The sequence below is a fragment of the Populus euphratica genome, unplaced genomic scaffold, assembly GCF_000495115.2.
Source record: "Populus euphratica unplaced genomic scaffold, PopEup_1.0 scaffold2085.1, whole genome shotgun sequence".
Taxonomy (NCBI): domain Eukaryota; kingdom Viridiplantae; phylum Streptophyta; class Magnoliopsida; order Malpighiales; family Salicaceae; genus Populus; species Populus euphratica.
In genome coordinates this window covers 4,805-26,008 of record NW_011501942.1, presented here as the reverse complement: position 1 = coordinate 26,008, position 21,204 = coordinate 4,805, and the positions used below count along the sequence as shown (strand labels likewise).

The 21,204-nt window shown below is 34.3% G+C and overlaps 2 protein-coding genes across 2 annotated transcripts; one reads left to right on the top strand and one right to left on the bottom strand.

Moving 5' to 3' along the window:
* Positions 1 to 1,024: 1,024 nt before the first annotated feature.
* Positions 1,025 to 7,684, top strand: MNS3 (alpha-mannosidase 3). Its single transcript, XM_011016622.1, has 6 exons — positions 1,025 to 1,319; positions 3,033 to 3,994; positions 4,610 to 4,871; positions 6,286 to 6,483; positions 6,838 to 6,986; positions 7,120 to 7,684. The coding sequence occupies exons 1-6, from the start codon at positions 1,242 to 1,244 to the stop codon at positions 7,364 to 7,366; spliced, it is 1,896 nt and encodes a 631-aa protein (XP_011014924.1). The 5' UTR covers positions 1,025 to 1,241; the 3' UTR covers positions 7,367 to 7,684.
* On the bottom strand, positions 7,652 to 11,412 carry LOC105118640 (potassium channel KAT1-like). Its single transcript, NM_001304321.1, is given in 11 exon segments — positions 7,652 to 7,915; positions 8,114 to 8,753; positions 8,853 to 9,038; positions 9,126 to 9,158; positions 9,253 to 9,351; positions 9,557 to 9,796; positions 10,115 to 10,432; positions 10,525 to 10,582; positions 10,687 to 10,842; positions 10,932 to 11,147; positions 11,234 to 11,412. Coding segments are annotated over 11 exon segments (2,241 nt in total). The 3' UTR covers positions 7,652 to 7,799.
* Between the last annotated feature and the right edge of the window lie 9,792 nt (positions 11,413 to 21,204).

Genomic DNA, 21,204 nt, shown 5'->3' with positions numbered 1-21,204 from the left:
CTTTTAAATACTAATAAGATAATTAGTGCAAGTGATACTAAGTTAAATTTTGGATGAATATTTATTATAAGAGGTGGTGTTGTTTCTTGGGCTTCAAAGAAACAAATATATATATAACTTATTCTACAATAGAATCCAAGTTCTTAGCTCTAGCAGTCACAAGTTAAGAGATAGAATAATCAAGAAATATGCTTTTGGATATTTTAAGTTGTGGTCACAACTAATGCCATCTATCTCTTTACATTAGATTGTCAAGTAATTATATCAAAGGCATATATTAAATTTTACAATAGAAAATCTAGATATATCAGCTTGAGACATCAATATATAATGCAATTAATTTCTTATGAAATAATTACCATTATATATGTTAGATCTTATAATAACATAGCAAGTTTTTTTATTAAAAGTTTTTCAAGAGATTTAGTTAGAAATAATTTTGCTAGTATAATATTAAGATCATTTAATTAAACTTACTAATAATAAAAACTCGATTTTTACTGGTATATTTATTAGCCAGAAGTTTCATGGGTAATAATAAATTATTAATAAGAGTTGTGTATAAAATTAGTATATGAAATCTATATTTACAAAATTAATGGGAGGACAAGTGATTAACACTCTTAACAAAATTTTAATATAAATTTTTTTTTTTACAGGTAGACATCAATGGTGGATGCAGGCATTATTGATCAAGAATATTCATCTGTTTACAAATGTAGTCACTGATCAAGAAGATTCACTTGCTTACAAGTTTTTGATTGAAAGCGAGTCATTCTATCTTCGCCAAGATATGAAAGAAACCACATTTCAGTGCCCAACGATGTTCACATTTTTCGGTTTGGTTTCAGCATGACATTACACAAACCACGTTATGCGCCCCCAGGCAGTGTAGCGCGGGAAACATGCTACAGTCAAAACTAAAAATGATGTCATATATTAGTTAATGAGATGAATCACTCGAACACGACCAAGCACCAAGTGTCACGTTCTGTTTGGTGAGGCCACGGCCAACGTGCCCAGCTGAGAAAAGAAAATGAGCCTCCCTCCCTCTCGTCTCCTCTCTCTGCTCCTTCATTGACTTGAAACCAAAGCTAACAGTCTTATTCCAATTTTCCACCAAAGTTCGATTTGGTACGTCCTTAACTGGATCCAAACTCTCTACTCTTCCCCCCTCTCTGCACTCAACAAAGCAGAGGAGATCGGCAGAAGAAAACCCTAAATTAAATTAAAGATCGAGAATGTCGAAATCGTTGCCTTATTCCATGAAAGATGTCCATTACGACAACGCCAAGTTCCGACAACGTTCACTCGTCAAGGTTAACGTCTCTTTGTCTTCTTCTTATTGTTACTTCTCTCTATCCAGAATAAATACGATCAATTCGATCCTTTTCTTTTTCTCAATCAGTTTTCTATTTTTTAATGTCGTTCAATTGTGGCGTTGCCGAAGGACTAGAGGGATTTGATTTTATTTAGGAGTAATTTAAGGATTTAATGCTATGAAGCTTTAATTAACTCTGCAAATGAGTAGAAGTTCAATATGTTGGTAATAATGATTTCGTATGTCAAGCTTGTTTTCACACATACAGATCCATTAATTTGTTGGAGCTATATGTGTATCTTACTCTACGCAACTACGCCCTACGAATCCCTGTTCTGCTTAAATCCAATAGAACCTAATCATTCCACGGGATGTTGTGGTATATGCCTATTACAACCTCATCATCCTGCTTTGAGCTGAATTTTTTGCTGGGATGATACAGTTTATGGACGTAAGCATGGAGATCAGGGTCAAAGGGTGATGCTTGCGTCTGGCAAACTTACATGATCAACTAGAATGTTGCAATTCTGGTTTATTGGAGTATTAGCAAGGCTAATATATTATCATGGTTGGTTTATTAGGAATAAAGGCATTGTTGGGTATATAGATTTGGATAGCACAATTAGGGTGTGATAACATGCTTTCCGAAGGGAATGTCAGATCAAATGCTGGAGAGGGTTTGGTATATCTAGAATTACACCATAGAAGAGAATATTGGAATGTGTAGGGAGTTCATGTCATGCATGGAGTTCGAGATTTTTTTTTAGTTTTCTCCGTTACCAAAATAACAAATGGAAAACGGGCACAAAAAAATCATTATAAGGTTTCTGATACACACAAAGGGGTTTATTAGCGATGCTTATTCTTTCCTACTAATAGTCACCATATTATGCAGAGAGACATTTATTGGAATAAGGTGACTTTTTGCTTAATTGCCTTGTTAATTCTAGCCTTTCTGTTCCTCCTGCTTTCATGTTCAAGTAACTACATCTCCACTTTCAGTTGTGTTATTTTATAAAGATACATACGTGGAAAGGATGTAATTTCTCGCTCTGTTAACTTGCTATTTCTAGCCTCTCCTTTCTTCCTGCTCTCATGTTTAAAAAACAGAGGTCCTTTGGCGAAAGCACTTTCCTCAATGCTAGCATAATTGTCTAACTGCCCCTTGGTTGTGGGAATGATGTTGATAAACTTGACCATGGTTTGGTTTGTGACTTGGGCCATTTTCTTTACCTTTCTCCTTTCCTCTGGCTTATCCTCTCTTAATCCAAGTCAAGAATAATTGAAAGTGCACTTTGGTAATTTCAGAAAACCACTGAGTCAACAATGGTATTTTTGTAAACATATCAACATATGGGTAAAACAATGTTCTGAAATTAGTGTTCATGGAGAATCTATATTGTAACAGATGCAGACCATAGGTTTTTAAGAAATCAGGTGTCAGAAGCAACGGATTGTGAGACATAGGATAGTTCTTGTAATTTTCTTCTAATCCTTACATTAATAATTCCCATTAATCCAAGTTTTTTTTAGAATTTTAACAATTAGAGGCACCATATGAATTAATAAAATTTCAAATGATGTTCCCAAATTAAGAAATTTTCTTTTCCCATGGTTTGTAACATTTAAGATTCATATTTGTCTTTTTTGTTTTTCGTATGGATAGTTAATAGATTGAATTGTATTGCCTACAACTTATTATGTATTGCAGGTGATCACACAGTCCTTACTCACCAGTAACGCAAAGCATAATTGTATAAGTTGCAGTACAGGAAAGTTTTTAGCATTATTAATGATCTTTGGCTTAGCATGTCTTATGTTCACGCATAAAAGTACCCCCCATTCTGTTTCCCAAGGACAAGCTGAAGGAATAAAGGGGAATAAAGAAGTTAAGGGAATTTCAGATAGTGGAGGTAGATTCCAAAGGTTTTGGAGGAAACCACCAAGACTTCCTCCTCAACTACCGCCTGATGAAAAGGGTAGCATTGGTAATCTTCCTTATGAACCACAGAAGTTAAATACTGGTTCAAAATTGGTGGATAGGCAACAGAGAGTGCAGAAGGCTTTCATCCATGCTTGGTCAGGCTATAAAATGTATGCAATGGGCTATGATGAACTTATGCCCCTGAGTCAGCGAGGAGTTGATGGATTAGGAGGTCTAGGTGCAACTGTTGTTGATGCTCTTGATACTGCCTTGATAATGGGTGCCGATGAAGTTGTTTCTGAAGCAGGCTTATGGATTGAAACACACCTTTCTGATAGGATTAGCAATAAAGGCCAAGTAAATTTATTTGAAACTACTATTCGTGTCTTGGGTGGCCTCTTAAGTGCTTATCATTTAAGTGGAGGAGAGCAAGGGACAAATTTGACGCATAAGGGGCCTAAACCAACTGTCTATCTTGAAACTGCTAGAAATTTGGCTGATCGACTGCTTTTGGCCTTTACTTCTAGCCCAACTTCTATTCCCTTTAGTGATGTTGTTCTGCATGATCCGTCAGCACATCGAGCTCCAGATGGATTGAGTAGCACTGCAGAAGTTTCCACTGTGCAGCTTGAATTTAATTATCTCAGTACTGTTTCTGGTGATCCTAGGTACAGCATAGAAGCTATGAAGGTTTTGGAACATATAAAAGATCTTCCAAAGGTCGAAGGACTGGTTCCCATATACATAAGGTATGGGCCTTGTATAAAACAAATTCATTTGTTCTCCTGCTTGCATGCCATTAATTTTGCACATAATTATTTGTTTGTTTATTTTTTTTTCCCATCTTGTTGGTCCTTTGGCAGCTTTTGGGGTCGTCAACTAAAAGAAAGTTTATTAAATCTTTTTTTTTTTCTAAAGCTCTCCATTGAATAACAATGATCTGAAGTATTTTATGGTATATGGTTGCAAATTATGATTTCAATAGAAGAATGTAAATTCATTTTCAGATAAAAGAAAGTAAAATCTTCTGACTTTTCTTTGCACGAGTCTCCTTTTTTCCCATCCATAAAATAGAAACTCATGGAAGTATGCCTCCCTGCCACGTGCAGCTTTTTGACATTTGTTAACTATGGCAACAAATGTGGTATCGATATCACAATCTTATCTTTCTAGTGTTCACTTCCCAAAACATTGACTTTGTAAGGTTGATATTTAGTCCCCCTTCACTTTAATTTAATATTTTCAGTTATCATTTCCTTCTTTGTTTTTTGGTATAGTACATGTTTAGCTGGATAATTGTATGTCTTTTCCTCAGCGTGAAATTTTTTTGCATTTGTTTGATATTGTTTCCCTACTGGTTGCAGCCCTGACTCTGGTGAATTTAGTGGGGAAAATATTAGATTGGGATCTCGTGGTGACAGCTATTATGAGTACCTTATTAAAGTATGGCTCCAGCAAGGGAGAAATCAAGATAGTAATTTTACATATCTTTATGATATGTACGAGGAAGCAGTGAAGGGTGTTAGGCACCTACTTGTTCAGAAATCAATCCCCAATGGATTGGTTTTTGTCGGGGAATTGCCTTATGGACCAAAAGGTTCCTTTAGTCCAAAGATGGATCACCTGGTACATGGAGCTTTCTCTCTGTATTGTTGTTGATGTAGCTGATAAATTACTAATGTGTTCTGTGCATGCATCATATGTTTTGAATGATGGGAGTTTGCACCATAGAAATTACTGGTTTCCCTGATTAGAAATCCCCAAAATCTCACACTGTCATATAATATTAGTTTTCCATGTAGCAGTTGATTTACATGTTCTAGCCAACTCTCAATTTGAGGCCATAAAATGCTGGCATGCTATGAATGGATCCATGGAGTATTAGATGTATGCCCTGCACTATCATGTCAATTTAATGTATCAGATTTATCGGGAAAAGCTGCGCAGTTAATGCAAGGCCTGATGTTCCCATTATATTGGTTTATTCTAGTTGATAATTTACTAATGTATATATGCTTGCATATACTTTGGATTTCTGGGACACAAAAGTAGTTGCTAACTGAAGATCATCATTGTCATTCAATTACAATTCTCTCAGAATTATTGGCTCACTTCATAACAGCAAGAAGTCTGTTAGTCAAAAACTATCAATTGACTAGACTTTACATGTCATGCTGCAGTTGTTCTCTGACCTTTTAGCAAATTATATATTGAGTTGAGGATATGCAGTATTGACATATGGTAATGAGATGCATGAATTATCATCATGTCTTTACTCAAAACCATGCGTGCATTGTCGGAATCAACTTCATGTTCAAGAATAGGCTGCCTAAATATTTCAAGGCATAATATTCCGATACTATTGATGTAAAATCTTTATTATTGTACTATGTGAAATTGAAGCAGTTTTAGTTTAAAACCATCATTTGCTGGTATAGTAGGACCCAGGTTTATATTTGGGAACCTATTTTTCTGTCTTTGTTTCTTTGATTTATATATTTTAGATATTCTTAACTCTGTAATGTGTCAAATGATCTTATAGATTCCTTTTATCCTTTCAATTTCCCTTCCTCATCAGAAAATAAGTTAACCCTGAATACGGTTCAAATAGGAAATAAATTATATGGTTGTATTCTCAACCACCAGCTGCCTAAACACATATTCAGTGGGATGAATATTCAGAGGAATTTAGATTCTTCCTCAGCTATAGGCATTTACTTAAAAGGAAGGGGGGCAGAAACGAAGTTCACATGCTTTCTATTATTCTGCCATCCTTGGCAGTGGTCTACTGTGGCTTGCACAATCCTGATATCTTGATGTGCTTGTGATGTCTTTCAATTCATGAGTAGCATGTTCTTTCCTCCTTTTTATTTTTCCTTATTATTTTCTGATTTAGTGAATATGTGATTATGTGCCATTCATGCAAGGGTCGTCCTAATATATTTAAGTTCCTGATGTACGCCTTTGTAATTAAAGTTCTATTGCTCTCTTTTTGTCTAATAATAGTCACTGATGAGTGAGCTTTCTACTGGCCTTTCAGGTCTGTTTCTTGCCAGGAACACTTGCTCTTGGTGCCACCAAGGGTCTCACAAAGGAGAAGGCAATGAAAGAAAACTTGCTCAAATTTGAAGACCTTGAAAATTTGAAGCTTGCCGAAGATTTAGCCAAGACATGCTTTGAGATGTATTCAGTAACTTCTACTGGGCTTGCCCCAGAAATCGCTTACTTCCATACTGAGGTTGGTTGAATTTGGATGACATGTTCCCTGAACGCAGTTTTCTAAACCATCAATGCACCATAGGGGGTCATTTTCCTCTCCACTTACTGCAAGCTGTTGACTCCTTGCTTTTTTCCCTTATTTGTATTTTTTTATAAATGCATTTCCTTGTATTTATTGAGCGGGCCTTTACTTGGTGCAATGGAACATTGATGGACTTATCTACAAGGATGCAGGTTCAAGTACAAGAGTTGCCACTTCCTGCAAAATTGTTAGGGTGGCCTTGTCCTTGCATTCTTCCATTATAACCAGGTAAAGGCCTGTTTCCATGCATCTATGTGTTCTAATAATTTGCTGTCTGTTGTGATTAAGCAGGAATATTCAGAACATGGACTTGATGGTGGGAATAAGAATTCAAAGTTTATCAATGACATAATAATTAAACATGCTGATCGTCACAATCTTTTGCGGCCTGAAACTGTAGAATCACTGTTTATCTTGTATCGCATAACGGAAGACCCCAAGTATGCTCTTTAAATTTTTTGAGTTATTAAGTCTGAACTTTGTTCACTTCAAATACTCCTTTCTATAAATTTTTCTTTTTTGTTTGACAAAATTCTTACACTGTTATCTGATCTCAACTATACTGCACTGCAGATATCAGGAATGGGGTTGGCAGATCTTTGAAGCGTTTGAAAAGTACACGAAGGTTGATTCTGGTGGATACAGTTCTTTAGAAGATGTCACTGTGCTTCCTCCTCACAGAAGAGACAAGATGGAGACCTTCTTCTTGGGTGAGACACTCAAGTATTTCTACTTGCTATTCGGGGATAGATCTGTTATTCCTTTGGATAAGTATGTCTTTAACACAGAAGCTCATCCCCTTCCTATTAAAGGCTCATGAGAGTACTTGTACAATTTTTTTTCATACAAAACATGTGTGAAGAGAACAGTCCGGGGGAAGTGAAGTGATTATGAAAAATTCAAGAGACTTACCTTCTGCGACGCTGTGCTCAGATTTCTACAGAAAAGGATAGTTCTCTTGGACAAAGCAATTCGTATAGTGGCATGCTTGTAAGATGGTATATTGTTTTTTTAGTGACGCTTCTCATAATTTTATGTGGATGGGTTTTTGCTCTAAAAGCAATGAGGATACAACCAGTTGTAATTGACATCACCAATTTTCCAGTATTATTAACGACCATTGAGCCCCATTTGGCCACCTGATGTATTGCGCTTTTTGTTAATATTTCAATATACATTGCTCAAAATGTACAAGCTATCAGCTTGTCCGCATCAATGTCTTTGAACAATTTGGTCACATCACAACCAAATTTTCAGTCATCTTGGAGAAGACACAGATGATCGCCATCTCGAATGACACTGATACCATCAATTTCTGCATTCTCTGCATTCATGACTCTAGTAAATTTGTAGCCTCCAAATTTTTCACCTGCAGTTTGACAAATGGCTACAGTGAAAATAGGATTATGCAAAACGAGGAACAGATGATTTAGCCAACTGATCTCTTTTCAAAGTACGATATCCTTGTTCTATTTTAGCCTCAGCGGTAAAATAATAATAATAATAATAATTCATGAGTTTTGTCCCCTATAAGTTTATTTACACGCTGTAGAGGTCAAGAGTTTACCGGCAATTCTGAGCAACTCTTCCATAGAATCAGGTAGGATAATTAGCTTCCCAAGTCGGCTCTGTAATGTACTTCTGTTTTGAAGCTGCATGTGGATAGTGACTCGCTTGGTTGATTTCTTTGCTTCCCTATCAAGGGGACATCTAGAAATGCATGAGCTGGAGTTTGTGAGCGCCTTGTTTCCTTCATGTTTCCCTTGACTTTTCTTGGTGTCACCTACAGTTTCTGACTCGATAAAATCTATTCTATGTTCATTTAATATATTCCTATTTTCGTAATTTAGTAAGAGATCATGTATGCTTTTATTTCCTTGCTGTTCGGCTAGAGCTTTTGGGGTCCATCCTCTGGCATCTGGTTTGTTTATGCTTGCTCCTCCGTCAAGCAAAATCTTAACCATTTCAACATGCCCCTCGCAAACAGCAGCATGAAGAGCCGTTTCGCTATTCTCAACTGCTGTTACTAACCCTTCATGTCTGCTGCCTAGTTCACTCTTTCTTGTAGCCTTTGATCCCTGGGAATCTGTCTCTCTTGCTTTGTTCACTGATAGATCTCCGTGCATATGATCTTTACACCCTCTCTTAGAACACCATTCTTCTCTGTATTGGGATTCAGAATCCATGCTTTCTCGCCTCCGCAGTTTCTGTAAATGGGTAGGATAAAATACCACCGTTCAGCTAGGGTAAAAGAAAGGAAGTTAACAAAGATCTTACAGCTCAAGAAGCTTTATTAAATCATATACCATGGAAAGATGATTCATTATGACGCGCCCATCTTCTGGATTCGCTTTTATGGTGCTCATGAGAGCAGTTCCGTTCAGTCGTAGTATTTGAGAAAGCTCAATGGTTCTAACTGTGAAAGGTTGCGGCCTGGAACATAAAACTCCGACCTCGCCAAACGTGTCTCCTGCTATTGCTTTCCCAATAACCTGTACAGAGGATGTAATTGAACTTTAACCTTATTGTTTGTTTAATCTATGGGAAATATGTGACTTAGAAAGAGCTGGCACTAGTACCTTTTCACGTTCATCAACATGCAATATCAAATCCTGCAACAAGGAATGGTTTTCCCATACAGCTAATGTTAGTAAAAGATTCTGATATTTAGAGGTAATGAATGAACACAAAATCAAGTTTACACACCACTGTTCCCGAGACGAGTATGTAGAGATCTGTAGGAGCTTCATTCTGCAGAATTACATCCTCCTTGGGTGGAAAATATTCAGCCTCCATTTCTGAAACCTATGATGAAGTAAATTTCATCAGTCTTCTGAAACTGGGCAAACATTGATGCTCAACTTGCCATTAACCCTCTTCTATAAGGAAACTACAGCCTCCTGCCTGTTGTTGTTTATCTTTTTACCCGTATATGATTCCAGCAGGTCATATTTTTGGTTTAAGAAGAGGAAGGGGAGAAAAAGAACGATGTGTAAATGTGAAGTCTTACCAGTTGGAAAAGGAAGTCCTGAGAAACCCCTTGGAAGAGATAAGCACTTTGAGCAATAGGATGGAAGAGATAGTCTGCAATGCTTGAACGAATGGCTTTTGGCAGACCATTTAAGGTCTCTTGCTGCTTCAATCCTTCTGTTTTGAACTTGAGGCATATGTGTGACAACATTTGTTCCTGTATGCGAGGAGGCAATTGATTTCGTGCAGCGAATTCTGAAGCAGCTCTGACTGTGTCTCTCTGCGAAATTAAATTTACAGCTGTAATGGGGCTACTCATGTGATTGGAATGTTCAAGGAGTAGACAAAAGTGTTGCTTAACAAGTGATTTATACTGGATCACTACTATTGACATTGAAGGAGTAGGTGAATCCTATTGTGTTTTAGTAGGATTTCTGAAGTCTTCACATAAAATTGGTGAGCCAAGGAGTAGACACGACAGATATGTTGTACAAGGATTTGTGATTTCCTTGAATCCATGTAGCTTATGCGTGATCTTGGAAGGTGAAAACCTAGTTGGAAATTGGAAAACGAGAAAGCTACAAGTGAGAGAACTCACAAAGTTCCTTGTGCGGCTGGTCCAGTGAACTACAAGGTTTGTCATGTTTCCAATGAGGTATGAGGTCAAACCCAAGTTGAACAGCATGTAAAAAATGTCAAAAAGCATCTCCCTGGGGTTCTCAGCATGCAGGTCCCCATAACCTGTTGTGGTTAATGTGGTAATAGACCAGTACATTGCTGTCACGTATCTATTCCAGAGTCTCTCCTCTTTAAAATTTGGGTTTACTGCACCGATCCAGGTTCTCTTCGGATCAGGGTATCTATCTGCAATCAAATAGTTAAAGCATCCAGCACAGTGTACTGCAAACAGGGTTACCTGAAATAAACCAGAAGGGAAAGGAGATTAGAAATATTACCTATTTAATTAGTTTTTACTAGAAAGGAACGAGTTGGAAGTGCGTGACTTACAGAAACAAGTTTTGTGCACCGAGTCCAAAAATAGTTGAACCTGATGTCCTTCTCAAGTCTATATAGGAAGAAAACAGAAAAGCTCCTCAACTCTCCAATTCTTCCATTATAAAACTACGAAATTCCCAAGAAAAATGAAATCATTGGAGTCTGGTGGCAAACCTTGCAAACAAGGCACTGACTCGTCTGAGACGCCAAAGTCTGAGCATGCTGAGGATGTTAAAACCAAGTCCATTACCGTGATTTCTGAACAGGAGACTAAGAGACTGAAATGGGGCTGTCGAGCAGACATCGAAAATAAACCACGTTGATATGTACCTGCAAAAGGTTGGATTTGAGTGATTGCTAAGTTGAGAAGAAGCATTTATTAATTGTGGAGGAAATGATGCTGCAGGACGCTTGGCTACCTTATTGCTATCTTCTTAGGGTCGTCGATAAGGAGGTAAGAGTGGCTATCTAGATACGCAACGAAGAAGGTGAGAACAATATCAACAGCAAAAAAACCGTTGACAACGTTGTCAAAGATGAAGAGGGCATCTTTCTTGGATGTTAGGAAAGCAAATTCAAATGGAGAGATCCAGGCAGAGTAAACGACTAGAACAACCAGCCACATCTCCCAAGCCCTGTAATGAAAGGGACTTGTTAGAAGGCAGCCGAAATAAAATTGGAAACAATTATTATAATATATAGAGTGATCAATTCTAATCACCTATAATAGGAATTGTAAGGGGAAATTATGTATCTTCGAAGTTTGGTTGCCCGATTTATCTGGGCACCGAGGGATGGTAGGAGATCGCTCGAGAAGAAGCTGCCATGAGAAACACCCTCCACATGAACCTCTTCGGAACAGAAGCGTTGGAAGAAGTTCTTGGCATTGAAAAATGCCATCTTAATTAATCACTGGTTGCTTGAGTTCTCAAGGGTACTCTCTCTCAAGATTTTGTGGGGATGAGTTTGTTGTGAATGGCTGTGTGTGTGTGTGTTTATATATACTGAAGCTTTTGGGTGGTGACACGGGCTATGCCTTCTTTTTCAATCACCTTTTCTTTAACTTTCTCAAGACTCTTGACATGTTGAAATGATTCTGCAAGAAAGTTAATCGAAGTAGCGCGTCATTTAAGGATTGAAATGGAAGCAGGAAAAAGGTGAAGGGGGGACTTTTCGGCCCTGTTTGAACAAAGAAGAGAAAAGGAAAACAAGAAGGACAAGCAGCTGAAGAACAAACGGGGTCTAGGACATATGGCAGTACCAAGTGGCAGACATGAGTTTTCCCGTAATGCAATGGCAGAGAAAAAATAGTCTGAGAGACACAGAAAGAAGAGCAAAAGAAGATAATGGCAATGATACTCGTGCTTCTTGATGGTTGTGGTGGGGGTGGTGGTGGCAGTGGTGGAAGCTCCATCATAAAAACATGTGGAGGGGTGAATCATATACAGACAAGGCCTTTGCAAGGACAGATTTGAGTGAAAACATATTGGTGTTTTCATTTCAAAATCTAGAGATGGAACAGGCAGCTGTAGTCGAATTTGGGGAGGGGAAACTACTTGTGCTTGCCACGTGGACCAATAGGGGCTTTGGTTAGAGGAGTGACATTTCTTCCTTCCTCGAATCCCTCCAACCAGCCAAACCAAAATTCTCCTCCTCCTTGTACTGAGGTTTTTCTAACCATACGATATACTGAGAAATTAATGAAGTAGGATGAATTTCTGTTTTTTAATTCAAGAAAGGTGGTTTAACTATATGATATATGCCAATTCATCTGCCTTCACTCTCATGAAAATAATCTTTATCTTGTCAATAATTAACAAATGCAGAAAATTAAAATATATACCTAAACCAGATCGAAGTGATTTTACTAATGATAAAATGTAGGATAACGTCGCCATTTCTCACAGTACAAAATCTATTTATAATATGGAAAGAATTTTCTAAAGTATCCCTGGTAATTGGTTTATGCCTCCCCCAGGACTTGATGACTTGTTTTTTTTAATCTAAATTCCATATTTAGGAATGTTTTATTTAGATATTGCATTAACCTCTTTGCTAGTTGAGTTTCGATGATGCATGATATCTCTGTATGTATCATCATGCACGTGCCTTCGAGATCAATTCCCACCATTAATTTTCAAGATTTTCTTTGAAGATTTACGGATTATGCTTGTTTGTGTAAAAAATAGGAAAATGAACTCCCAGAAAGTTACCGTATATTTTACAGGTGAATGAAGTTGGGAAAGAGGACCCAGCGGCTCATGGATTCGTTCCGTAGGGATGGTGGTCTGGCAGATTCAGCCAATGGCACAACTTCGAGTGAATGTATCAGAAAAGACTTTTACTTTTAACGAGGAAGATCGGGCATTGGTGGGTTAGCATCTGCAAGCAGTGATGAGCTATAATAACTAGACTAGACTAGATATGGGAATTGCTTTTTATAATTATTATGGTTACTATTATTCTTTCTACTATTAGATGATTTTTTATAAAATAATTATTTTTTAATTAATATTTGTGTTTAGATTAGTTTATATATATTTTTATTAATTTTATAAATTTTAAATTTAATAATTATATAATTTTTTAGTAGTAATAAAATTTATAAGACTCAAACTAGTAACCTTTAAATATCAAATTTAAAATCTAACCAGTTAAATTATATCATAATTTTTTCTAATAAAATACTGCATGTAAATAGAAATACATTTTTCACAGTCAATCTTGTTTTGAATCCAAATCTAAAATGATTAAAGTAAGGTATAGGTCCACCTATACAGTAAAAGAATAGAATTACTACTTTTATTTAAAGAAATATTATTATTTAAAGTTTTGTCTTTTCTATTTTTCTTGTTTATTTTTTTTACAAACAATAATTAAAGGCTACTAAAATTACAATGAGACATTTGTGCCTAAAATAACTACAAAAAGTTGTACAATTACTAAATATATTAAAAGGACTAACCTTTTGGTTCTGATTTTTATTCTTAAGTTTTTTCTCTTATTGAGTCTTTTGTGCATAATTTCACTTAAAATGGTTTGAAATTAAAAAAACACTAAATTAAAAACAAAAGAGTATCAAAATGTAAATCATAGAGAAAAATCATGGTCATGATCGAAATCTAGAAAAAAGTGCTTCTTAGACCATCTATATTCCTATCTTCTCCAATTTAGTCCTTGTAGTTTTGAAATTTTAGTTTTAGCTTAAAAGTTTATTTTGTTTATTTTATAGTCCTTGAGTTTGAGTGAGAGAAGAGAAACTCACTAGAAAACAACAGAAAAGAGAGGAAATTATCAATTGGTCACATTTCAACAAAAAGAAAGGATCTTGGTGTTAACAGGTTCCATTCGATGAGAAAAGCTCAATTGAAGTGTTTTTAAACCATTATTTTACATGAAAAAAATATATCATAATTGAAAGAGAATTATTTTCCTTGTTTGATTATATGTTTTTGGACATATTTTGAAGTGTTTTAAGTTAAGATATTGATTTATGGACATGATAAGAATACTTATTAGATGTTTTTAAATGAAAATTAAAAAATAATTTTTTTTATCAAAAACTCTCATCCCAATTTTCCAACCACCTTTTGTGGTAGAAAACTAGGCTAGCAAACAACATGTAATTAGCCATCATAGACAATGTTACATCTACTTTTTATTTTTTAAGAAAAATTGGTAAGTGGCCCTTATACCAAAGAAAAAAGGGGTTATGCATGTTGGCTTGGTGGTGTGCGGAGGCTTTTCTTTAAATAGCTTGGCAACCTAGCCTCAAAAGCATAACCTATATATATTCAACCCATTACGTACTTTATTGTTATTTGTTTTAATTCAATCTCATAAAAATAAATAATTATAAAATATATTAAAAACATAATTTTTAAGAATAAAAATATATTTTTTGTATAAAATTATTGGGCGCTTTTTATAGCCCTTGAGATTTGTATTTTTTTAGAGTTAGATTTTTTCTTTTCTTCACAATTCGTTTTTATTATCACATGTTTGCATAAAAAATCTAAAACTTGTTAGTGTATTATTCATATATTTTTAATACATCCACAAAATAATAATGAAACTATCATTTTTTTATATTAAACTTACTTTATTATTTTGATAATTTTTTTTTCAATGAATAAATATTTGGATAAATTAATTGAAGAAAAGAAGAAGAAGAGGAATTTCATTTATAGGTTAAAGATGTTTTAATTAAAGCGATTCCATTTTCATCTTTAATTTGGATCATTTAGTTTTTTTTCTTGAATATTTATTCTAATTTCCTTTAGTTTTTATTAAATGAAGTGCATTCCTAAAAAAAGTTAATATTTTTTGGTTAAGAAAAATATATTAATAAGAAAAAGAATGATTGTACTAGCAAGTTCTATTGTTACCTATTTTTAAAGGCCCACATAAACAAAAAAAAATAAAAAATAAAAGGAAAAAGAGAAAATACATAAAAAAAAATAAAAAATGTCAAAAGAAAAACAATATGTATCAGTTGAGAAGGACGAATTGGAACTCCTAGGAAATTATCAAAATCTGGTTGAGGAGGGTCACAGTATACAAAATGAGAAAATTTGACCTTATTGACAAAAAGAATTTAATTTTTGAGGAGGAAAATTCAAAATTATATATTTAAGGACTCAATTGGAATTTTTCTCCATGTTGTAGTTGTGAAGGTGGGGGCTGCGGACTAGACCTCCACTTTGTTCTTTAGAGAGATCCCATTTTCCTACTATTGGACTCTTTTGGATTCATTGAATTGCTTTTTTCCTTTTTCACTAACAATCTAGATAGAAATAGGTCAATCCTCATCTAGTCTTTCAATTTGGATTATGGAGGTGGTAAGCAAAAGTGAAGGATTTAATTGAATTTATTAAAGATTTAATTGCAAGGAAAATTAATTCTCAAAGTCAATTTAGGATTTAATTGAAAGAAATTAAAGTCTAAGAGTCAAATTATAAATTTTAAGAGTTAATTTGGTCAAATCAAGAGCTTATTGCATAAATATTTAAGTTTGATGAGTAGTTAGGGATTTGATTAAAGAAATTCAAAACCAAGGACTAACTTGTAAGTAGCATGAGACTACAAGGTTTGAAATCATTAAAATTAGGGACTCAATTGAACAAAATTTAAAGTTTGATGGTAATTGGGATCCAATTGAAAAAATAAAAAATCAAGGATCAAATTGCAAAAGGTTCTCAAATTCAAGGCTAGCAAGTGATTTTGGTAGGGATTAAATTGCATGAAATTAGGAGTTAAGGAGGAAATTAAGTGTAAGATTAAAAGAAATGAGAAGAATAAGGATTAAATTGAAGTTTGTCAAATCCCAAATTAAAAGAAATGAGAAGAATATTGATTAAATTGAGTTTTGTAGGGTTTAGCCTATACAATGTCGTTCAGATACTATACACTATATGATGTCGTTTAGGTACTATACACTTTCTATTTCGATACTTTTGGTTGATTGAGTAGGTACTTTCAAATAGGTGAATGTGGTGTTTTTGACCACTTCTAAGGCTGTAATCACTACCATTCAACTGAGAAACACCCCTTTCTACAACACCATTTCTATAAAATCAAACATTTACATCCTATTTTCTCTAATGATCTTAGCAAAATCTTGTCCACAATTAGCCACCCTTATGTTTTCAGATTCTATGTTGATCGAGTTGATACTTTCAAACGAATGAATGTGGAGTTACATACCTCCAGATTGAGTAAGATTATATCCAACATAAAGATATATACCCCCTCTACCATGATTAAGTGATCTCAGGAAATGTTGATGTTGGTGTTGCTCTAACAAAGCCATGACAGCAGCCATTCTAGTTAGTTTTAACTAAGATGCTCATTTACACAAAATCATTTAACTCTTTCATGTGTTCACACTTAAAAAATCCAAGAGGGTTCTTATCAAGGGTTTAAAACATTTCTCTCAAGATTAAAAGGTTAGAAACACTTCACTTTGACCTTAAAGTTTGTTACAAAACAATATAAATCCAAAACCATTGATCCTGTGGTAAAACCAATCTAGTTTTAGTTTACTAAAACCCTAACAAACTCATCTAGAAGCTCTGAATCTATCTATAAAAGAAGAGGTAATTAGAGGAGCAAAAGGGAGGAAGCAAGAGAGGAGAGAAACAAAGAGGAAAGAAATTTTGGTGGAAGTTAAAGCAATCCTATCATGTTCATCATTTCAAGGATTTAGTTTGTTTTTATTGGGTTTAAAGAGAAGGAAAAAGAAAGGAACATTAAAAATCCATTCTTATTGGAAGATTTCAAGCTTGAAATGTATACCCTTGTAAAACTTGAAAATGGAGTCCATGAGACTTGTTAGATTGATTTTTGTTGTTTAAATGCAATGTTTTGAATGTGTTGACATGTTAATGATTGGTTTAATACATTATATTTGCCTCTGAGTTTGATTTGGAATTTGCCAAATATGTTAGTAAGGTTGATGTTCTTATGTTCTTGCATGTTCTTAGGTTTATAAGTTTTTTCTGTTCTAGATGAAGGTTTAGGAAGACATTTTGAATCCAAACTACATAAATATGTAGGTTGTTTTAGGTTTATAGGTTTGAAGCTTTTATGTTTTGCATGCTTATGATGATTTGTTTTTATTAGTTCTTTTTTATTCAAGTATGCTTGGTTATGATAATATAGGTTGTTAAGGCTAAAAGAGTTTGGTTTGGAGGCTTAAAACGTGTTTTTTTGGGTTTAGTAGTATGCTGAGTTTTTTGGGCATAACAATGTTTATGTTCTTCGTGTTTATCTAATGAATATTGTGATATGTGCTAGTTTTAAGTCTTGTTTTATTTCAATTCTGGTTTGTGTAAGCTCATATCTCATTATTAATAAATAATTTAGGGTTTTAAAGCATTAATAACATGTTTTTATAGGTTTTAATTTTAGGGTTTTGGTTTTGAATCAAAACATATTTTTGATAGAATCATGATTTTTTAGGAATAATTAAGTCAAACTAACACTTAATTCTTAATCTATGATTTATTGTGATTAAAACCTTGTTTTCTATTGCTTGAAATATGGTTTGGTTTGACATTCACGTTGCTGGGTTTAAGTTTGAGTGTTCTTAATACTTTCTGTGTTTGATCCATTTTTCTTGAGAAATTTTTTTGTTTTTATGTTTTTACTTATGTTGAATTTGTTTTGGGTTTGGGTTTTTATTTTGGTTTGTTTCCACAACTTGGTCAGGTCAACTTAGTCGAGTCAACTTCAATTGTGTCAACCTTAGTTGGGTTAACCCTTAATCAGGTCAGTCCATTCAAGTCAACCTAATTGGGTCAAAACTAGATCAGTCATTAGGCCTTGTTTGGTTTATAGTTTTTCTGGTTTAAGGTTATGTTTGGCAAACACCTTTTAGGTTTGTTTTGGATAGTTTTGTTTTTAAGGAAAATAGGATTTTCTTTACTAAACATGGCCTTACAAAAATGCAAAATAATAATAAAAATAAAAATAAATCTTTTTATATGTTGTATATGAGCAAGTCTCTTAAAACTATGAAAATCATATTTTCTCCCAAAAAATATATATGTTGTGTGTGTGTCTTCACTCATTTTTAATTTAATAACCACTTTATTGTATCTGTGAGAATTTAGCTAATATTTCTATAACCCCTGAAATTTAATTCATGGAATTAAAGGTTAATATTCTGGTATAAAATGTTGGACCTACAAGTAGGCTAATAGTTAAATATTAGGAATTGACTGTAAAATTCTCAGAATTAATTTAAATACTCACCAATTTTAATTGGGATTATTTTTTTTATCACAATATATGAATTGCGGAAAACCTTTCTATAAGAATTCATTTCGGCACACGAGCCCATAATAAATTCAAAATGCCAGATTTATTCGCAGGAATAAATTATCATCTTAAGTCATAAATAGATTGCTGGTTAGGAACCTATTAAAACCTTTAAACCACATTCAAATCACAGAATACAACCTACCTTAGGTATGGTATTTTAGAGGTGTTAATACCTTTCATAGCCATAATAAGTCTCTTACCCCTTGAATCTCTAATAAGATTAATACACCCGAGTTTCTTAGCGACCCTAAACCAAACAACTAGGTTGTGACCCCTTGACCCCCTACATCGTGTGTTCATGTGTGATAGAATAATGACTCCATTAAAGACAATATTATTTGTAACAATATCGGACTCAGCATTGTGTTTTATATGGTTTATTTGTGTTTGATGTGTTTAAATTTTTGCATTTGGCTTATCTCATTTTATTTATGCTTTAACATATTTACTCATGCCCATGCATGAATATTGGATATGGATGAATGTCTTCATGCATCACTAGTTTATTTATTATATATCTCTTTGTAATGCACTTATATGGAAACCTCAAGTTAGGTGAGGGAGCGGCAGCTTATCCTATGACTTTCAGTTCGGGTTTAAATTCATGAAACCATCTAACTCTTTGCTAAGTGATTAGATTGGTATACATGTCATCTCATTACCTATTAAGCCCTCATATTGCCTTCACGTGGGTAATGACTAGGACAACGAGTGATCTTTTTTCTGGAGAGCAAGTAATAAACCTGCCCTATGTCCTATGTAAGAGGACATAAGACTTGCCTATAAGATGTATGTCATTAGAACAAACAATGTTGCATTAAGACATGCTTAACCCTAAGCATCTTGCATTATTGGACTTTAAACTGGTAGCATGACCACTATTAGAGAAATGACTTATGTTGAATATGGGTTAGAATCTGAATCCCTATAGCTGTTAGAAGGGGATCGCCTGAGACTAGATGATAATAAATTACCATCCATAAAAAATATGAGTTGCTCTAGGAATGACTTAAAAAAGTTCCTCGCACATGTGAAAAGCATTAGCAAAGATGAGTTTTTGAGGAAATATAGGAGGATAGTGGAAATCATGAGGATGTTTGTTTAGAATTTAACCATTAAAGCTTTGATGTATTTTTTGGACCCGGAATATTGGTGCTTTACTTTTAGGAATGTATATATGTGCCCTACCTTGAAAAAGTATGATTTACTTGTCGAGTTTTTCCAAAATCTATACAAAGTCTACTTCCACCTAAGGTGTGACAAAGCGCTAACTAAATTGGTTAAGTAGATCAAGGTTTTAGATCTCTGACACGACCAAAAGATTGATGTCTTTTTCTAAGTGCAGGAGCTCGAAGTAAAAAATAACCCAGCAAGACCGGGGTCAACCTCCTTGCCGGGGTCAACCACAGCGAGGTTAATTGTACAAATTATAAATAACAACAACAACAATAATAACAACAACAACAATAATAGTAATACTAATATTAGTAGTAGTAGTAATAATAATAATATTAATAGTAATAGTAGTAGTAGTAGTAGTGATAGAAGAAGAAGAAGTTGATGAAAACTTTGAGATGGAAGATTAACATAAGGATTAAACAATGCATGATCTTGATCTGAACACCAAGATGCCTAAATGCATGGCAAATGCCTCCTTTTATAGGCCAAAATTGGGAACTATTGATTTGATGACTAATTGATAAGTGGGTGGCCAACTTTTGACTTGGTGACAATCTTTATCTTCTCTTGTCTGCCCAAAACGTCATTGATAACGTCAAAATTGGAGCCAGTTGCAAACATGAAAGTTGTAGGCAATTGTCTCAGCTTTCTTGTGTAAAAACTTCAGCTCATTTGGACTTCTAGAACTCCAGATATGGCCAAAATACCGAACAGTGCTCGGGCTGGAAGACAGATTCGGGCTTCTTTGTTGTTGCTACTATTTGGACTTGATAATGGCCTTTTTAGATCTTGGGCTCCATATGAAAGTTGTAGACCTATGTCGTACCTTTACATCCATATAAAGTAGACCTAAATCTGAGATCTATAGCTCTAGATATGACCCAATTACCAAACAGTATTCCGGTTTGGATTGCACTGACATCTCTTTTCTAATTTTGGTCATCTCTTTGCCCTTGCAATTTAAGTTCTTAAAGTCATCAATCAATCCTTTCATTTATGTGATAGGCCTGCATTTAAAATGAACATTTATCATAAATTAAAGGTATCTTATATTATTACATATATTATTATAAAACATGCTTTAGTTAAGGAGTTATTGATACTTCAAGTGCAAAATGATGATATAAAACCATGATAAAAATGCACTTTTAAGTACTAATCACACCCCCCAACCAGCTTATTACTAGTCCCTAGTCATGATTAAAATGCACTTTTAAGTACTAATCACACCCCCCAACTAGTTTATTACTAGTCCCTAGTAATCAAAGCGTTAAAATAGAAAAACAATTTGCAAATTCCACAAAGCAAGGTATTCATCATTTAACTTCAATTAATCTATCCAGATAAACAAACTCTCGTTAAATTTATATATCTGCTCAATACCTCTTAATAAGATATTCATAAACCTTTTTTTTGTGCTCAATGTATCAACACATAATTATGGGGCTTTTCTTGGAAGAAAACAAAATTTTTGTTCTAATGTTTAAGGTTAACTTCCTTGGGTTGGGATTACTATTTTTGTATTTTTTACACATAATTATAGGGCTTTACTTGGAAGAAAACAAAATTTTTGTTCTAATGTTTAAGGTTAACTTCCTTGGGTTGGGATTATTATTTTTTCTTCTTTTTTTAATATATATACATATAACTTAAAACACCATGTATCTTTAACCCATGTAATGAGCG